The following is a 5,826-nucleotide window of genomic DNA, read 5'->3' on the forward strand; positions in this document are numbered from 1 at the left end:
GGCTCACAGTGTTTCTCTGTATATTTCAGCGCTGCCTTCAGGCTCACAGTGTTTCTCTGTATATTTCAGCGCTGCCTTCAGGCTCACAGTGTTTCTCTGTATATTTCAGCGCTGCCTTCAGGCTCACAGTGTTTCTCTGTATATTTCAGCGCTGCCTTCAGGCTCAGTGTTTCTCTGTATATTTCAGCGCTGCCTTCAGGCTCACAGTGTTTCTCTGTATATTTCAGCGCTGCCTTCAGGCTCACAGTGTTTCTCTGTATATTTCAGCGCTGCCTTCAGGCTCACAGTGTTTGTCTGTATATTTCGGCGCTGCCTTCAGGCTCACAGTGTTTCTCTGTATATTTCAGCGCTGCCTTCAGGCTCAGTGTTTCTCTGTATATTTCGGCGCTGCCTTCAAGCTCACAGTGTTTCTCTGTATATTTCAGCGCTGCCTTCAGGCTCACAGTGTTTGTCTGTATATTTCAGCGCTGCCTTCAGGCTCACAGTGTTTGTCTGTATATTTCGGCGCTGCCTTCAAGCTCACAGTGTTTCTCTGTATATTTCGGCGCTGCCTTCAGGCTCACAGTGTTTGTCTGTATATTTCAGCGCTGTATGCAGCGTTTGCTCCACCGCGGCAGGGAGGAGGAAGAGGGGCTTCCTCTGGAGTATCTCGAACAGCTTCACTTCAAACATGAAGCCTGGCTCTTCAACAGGAGCCTCAGGTAACAACACCACTGAGCACGCTCACAACGCAACACAGGGACGCCACTGAGCACGCTCAGAACATGTTATAGTTTATTCTGTTGATCAGACTCGCAGGATGTTGTCATCACTTCTACACTTTCAGAGAATTGATGATGATAATGTGACAGAGAGATTTTAAATGTTTGTTTCAGTAACATATTTAGTGTTTTAGATGTTTGACAGATTTAAAGGAACAGTACCGATATTTCTTCAGTGTTGGACAAACTGATGATGAGGTCACAGAGGGAGCGGCCTGTCTCGTCAGATCAGCGGCGCGTTCGGGGTCAGGCTGGAGAAAACAGACATCGCATTAACCTGTCTGTGTGTGTTCAGGTTGGACTTTGAGTACCTGAATGATCTTCCTGTTCTCATTCTGGACGCCGACGACGACTTCAAGAACGATCGGATCAAACAGGAAGCCATCATCGACAAGGTTCAGTTTTATTTCACTTGACTTTTTTCTACTTCGTTCTGATGAGTTTTATCTGATCTGGAGTCTGTTTTCTCCTGCAGGTCAGAGAGTTTCTCACCACGCTGTAGAACTTCATCCACCAACCACAGCCGTGATGCGAGCAGCGGGTTCATCTGATTGGACGACACAGTTACACCTTGTAAATGTTTCTCTGGTTGAATTTTTGTTTTTTGGGGTTGAAACTATTCTGGATCAGTCAGTCTGGTGTTTTCAATGCAGAACTCCACTGAAAAAACTCATGTTTTTAGCTGCAGTTACTCTTTTTCCTCACTTCATGTGTATATTTTTATTCTTTTATATTTTTGCAGATACATTTTAAAATGTTCTCTGCAGCAGCTCCAACAGTCAGTCAGTAAAGGTGTGTGTGTGTGTGTGTGTATAAACACTATGTATTTACTTGAATTAGTTTGATATTTATTTATGCTTTGTGCTTGTTTGTCCTGACAGTGAGGTGTCATGAACACACCACGATGCCTTCAGGGCCAAACACAGTTAGTTTTTCTCTGTAAATCTGTTTGAATAAAGAAACTCAGACTGTGTTTGAAATGTTTGATTTTAAATCATCTGCTGAGACTTTGAACCTTTTTAAACGGTTAAAAGTTTTTGGGCTGATCTAGTTTTTGTTCAGACTTAAGAGATGTTACAGCAAACTCCATATAAGGGGAAATGTTACGAGTTTGATAAATTGATAGTTAGATAACCTAGCTAGCTAGCTTAGCTAGGCTAACGTTAGCTAGGTAATTGACTAAAACTCACCAAGCAGAAACCTCCGGGGCTGAAAAACGAAGCCAACAGGAAGTGCCAAAAACTGCAGATCTTCGAGTGGCCACTTGAGTCAGTCCCGACAGAGCCCCGTGTTGAAATGCCCGACTTTACACAGAAGTAAACATGTTTACAGCCTGGTACAAAACACGGTTTTCCTCTATAGCTAATTTCCCCGTCCATGACAACTGTGTTGGGATTCAGGTCGGGCAGGTTTGGTTATTAGCAGAAATATCAACGATATTTCTGAATATTAATACAATTATTAAAATGATCAATTATTACTATAGATTAATAATTATGGGGCACCACCCTGCAATCAGGGACCAATAACCAAACGTAAAAAAAAGTCTCAAGGTGGCTGTCCACCTAAAAATGTTGATGTTAAAGTTTTATCTTACGTTAATAACGGACAGTGAAGGGTAAATCCGAGCACTGACCATTGCAACCAGCTATTATCACAACATGTACACACAATAACCACAGGCAACTGCTCTTTAAAAGATACAGTAGCATCTATTTAACCTTATGTTGGGATTTACGATGGTTAAAAGGGGCCCCCACTAATCAGAATGATCAAAGATAATCATAAATAACTTTAATAAAGTCCTCGGGGGCACCACTCTTCTTAAAGAAGAGAAATGATTGACAATTAATTGATTGAGTCTCATAAAATACACTAAACTATCAATTTGGAACTCAGATTAATAATTAAATTAATAAATATAACCAGAATTACCACCAACAGCTAGAAGCTGAAGGATCTGGAGTTCAACAAAGAAGTTGGCAAATTACTCACTCTTGTGCAACATTAAAGAAACCGGCATAATTATACACAAACGTTTATTAAAGATAAAGCAAAACACACAATATGAAGACTAACTCTAAACTACAGAACAAAGGGTGTGTGTGTGTGTGTGTGTGTGTGTGTGTGTGTGTGGCAGTAGAGAGGGGGGTGCAAGGAAAGTGGCGGCCACGTGGATGGTCGTCACGCACAAAGCCAAATGGCGGGCAGGCCATGAATCTCAAACAAAGGGACAGAGCTAAGATGGGAGGACGAGCTCTATTTGTCCTCAAGATAAGCTGGGCCGTCTGAGGTGTGCAAGCCTGTAAACGTACGTGTAAAGGTGTGAGTTAGTGGAGAGAGAAGAGGAATCTCAAATGCCGCGGCAAAGCGTAATAGCTCTCGCTTTATCACGCAGTAATCCGGCAGCAGCCGTTGTCCAACGTGTTACTGGAACTTGATAAAGCACTTATTAGCTCCCACAGTGGCTAAAGCTAACACAGTTATGGCCCAGCGGCGTGGTACCGGTACAAAATGGAACATGCTAAACAGCAACTCGAGCGCAGCAGCCCGTTACTTTCCAAAATAAGCAAAGCACAATTCACAACAATGAAACTTAGATGAAATAACACAGTTATAAAATCTGTGTCTGCTCAGACACAAGCCTGCTACTTGAAATCGCTCTCGGTTAGCGACTGATGCGTCCGTTTGTTTGGATTTATCCGGCGGAGTTTCTCTCGCTCGGACGCTGACGAAGCCGGGTCCACTGGCGAAACTGTTCCTTTCGGGGCAGCAGAGGAAAACAGCGGTCGGCGTCGGTAGGGAGAGGGCCTCGGCGGCGGTCTTGGTCTCCAAGAACGGTCAGTCCGTGTCTCTTCTGCAGGTAGGAGAGGATAGTGCCTTTTGGAGACTTTTTCATGATAATATCTAAAAATAATAGGTCTTGCTGTGCAGTTAATTAAATAACAGACCGTCCAATTAGTCTGTGCTCCAGTTTTTTCGGTGAGTGAAATTCTAGTATTTTATTTATATGTTAGCAATAATTAGCAGCTATCAGTGCCTGTCTGTGCTCACCATACATGGCTTGTTAGCTAATTAGCCAGCTAATGAATTAGCCTTGGGTTAGCCCTTGAGCAAAACACCCAGCTGTGCTCACGATGCTAACTTAGCGGGAGCGTATGTTAGCCACAGTTATTAAACTGGCATGCACCGAAGTCAAAAGGTAATAGAGAAGTAGAAGAAGAAGAAAAATAAAGGTTTGTTTAATTGTATACTGGTACATTTTTGTTATAAAATGGATCAGACTAAATATACTTAAGAGTAAAAGCACATTCTTAAATTCATTCATCAGCTTCCGATGTTAATTGGAAATATAGTGGTGATCTAAACTTTTAACGTTATAAATGAAAATATTAAGATGGTATTTATATGTTAACATTTTGCATAGATCTCAGCAGAAAGTAAAAAATGAAAAGATAATGTTATGTGCTCCTACTTTATCGGACCATTACTTAATAACTTTTGAACTGCTATTACTGGACTACACGCCATTAGGACGGTGTCGTCCCTCATTCGTCCAGGAATGTTCCATCGTAGAAAAGGTTTCAGTCGTAGTCGTCTGGACACTGACCTGAAAAAGAAGGTCAGTTTCAGGTGAAACTAGGCAGGTAAACAGCAGAAACTCAGGTAGACTCCTCCCTGAGGGCGGGGCTTGAGCAACACAGAGTAGCTTAAATTTCTGAGTTCTCAGACCATTTTCACAATTGAGAATGACTTCCGGATGGGAGCCAAAAGTCTTGATTCTGAAAACAGCGTCCAGACGACTGACGACTGAAACCTTTTCTATGATACACACCATTAGGCAAAGATTCTTACTCTAGATGTCTATCTGATATTGCTGTGGCTAGTACTGCAGGCTCACTGCGAACGACTCTATCGCTCCTCTAAAAAAGAAGATAATAAAACAAAGAAGGTTAGCTTCATGGTATAACCCCCAAAACCCGCAAATTAAAGCAAACATCACGAAAACTTGAAAGGAAATGGTTCCAACAACCTGGAAGAATCTCGTTTAGTCTGGCAAGATAGTCTTAAAACATACAGGAAGGCCCTCCGTAATGCCAGAGCAGCTTACTGCTCATTAATCATTAATAGAGGAGAATAAGAACAACCTCAGGTTTCTTTTCAGCACTGTAGCCAGGCTGACAGAGAGTCACAGCTCTACTGAGCCATGTATTCCTATAGCCCTCAGTAGCAACGACTTCATGAGTTTCTTTAATGATAACATTTTAACTATTAGAGAAAAGATTCATCACGTCCTGCCATCAACCGGTGCCGATTTATCTTCAAACACAGGAACCTTATAAACAGCTGTAAAACCTGATATATATTTAGACTGCTTTGCTCTTGTCGACCTTCTTCAGTTGACTTCGACGATTCATTCATCTAAGCCATCAACCTGTCTCTTAGACCCCATTCCAACTAGGCTGCTTAAAGACGTTTTACCCTTAATTAACACTTCTTTACTGGACATGATCAATATGTCTTTATTAACAGGCTATGTACCACAGTCCTTTAAAGTAGCTGTAATTAAACCACTTCTTAAAAAGCCCACTCTTGATCCTGGGGTTTCAGCCAACTATAGACCTATATCTAACCTTCCCTTTCTCTCTAAGATCCTTGAGAAAGCAGTCGCCAATCAGTTGTGTGACTTTCTAAATAACAATAGTTTATTTGAGGATTTTCAGTCAGGGTTTAGAGTGCATCATAGCACAGAGACAGCACTGGTGAAACAATAAGAATAAAATCTGTTAAAGGGTTAATAAAACTTTAAATTCAGACAGTTAAACATTATTAAACAGTTTAAAGTATTGGTGGAGATCTGTATGGTTTAAATGTTATTTCATTTTAAACATTTTATCTGAGTTTAAATCAGAGAGACCTGCTGTGATGTCACACACTGATTGAGCCAATCAGTGATGAGTCTGCAGACTGTGTTAAAGAAACTCAGCAGGTCACCGTAGAGGACGTTTGTGCTAACATGCTAACAGCAGCTGACAATGATTGTAGAGTTTAACTTTGTTTTGTT

At 41.5% G+C, this 5,826-nt stretch overlaps 1 protein-coding gene across 3 annotated transcripts in view; it reads left to right on the forward strand.

Annotated features, from left to right (window-relative positions):
* LOC122888278 (deoxycytidine kinase 2-like) overlaps window positions 1–1,734 on the forward strand; it is an 8,691-nt gene extending 6,957 nt beyond the window's left edge. For 2 of the 3 annotated variants that reach the window (XM_044222539.1, XM_044222536.1), the window contains 3 exons: window positions 586–701; window positions 1,057–1,156; window positions 1,237–1,734. In XM_044222539.1, the coding sequence (XP_044078474.1) occupies window positions 586–701; window positions 1,057–1,156; window positions 1,237–1,263 (243 nt within the window). In that variant the 3' untranslated portion in view covers window positions 1,264–1,734. Of the gene's footprint in view, window positions 1–585; window positions 702–937; window positions 1,157–1,236 lie in introns of those variants that run through there. The other variant, XM_044222538.1, reaches the window with a different exon arrangement.
* Window positions 1,735–5,826: the final 4,092 nt, after the last annotated feature.

Source organism: Siniperca chuatsi, linkage group LG14 (assembly GCF_020085105.1).
Source record: "Siniperca chuatsi isolate FFG_IHB_CAS linkage group LG14, ASM2008510v1, whole genome shotgun sequence".
NCBI lineage: Eukaryota > Metazoa > Chordata > Actinopteri > Centrarchiformes > Sinipercidae > Siniperca > Siniperca chuatsi.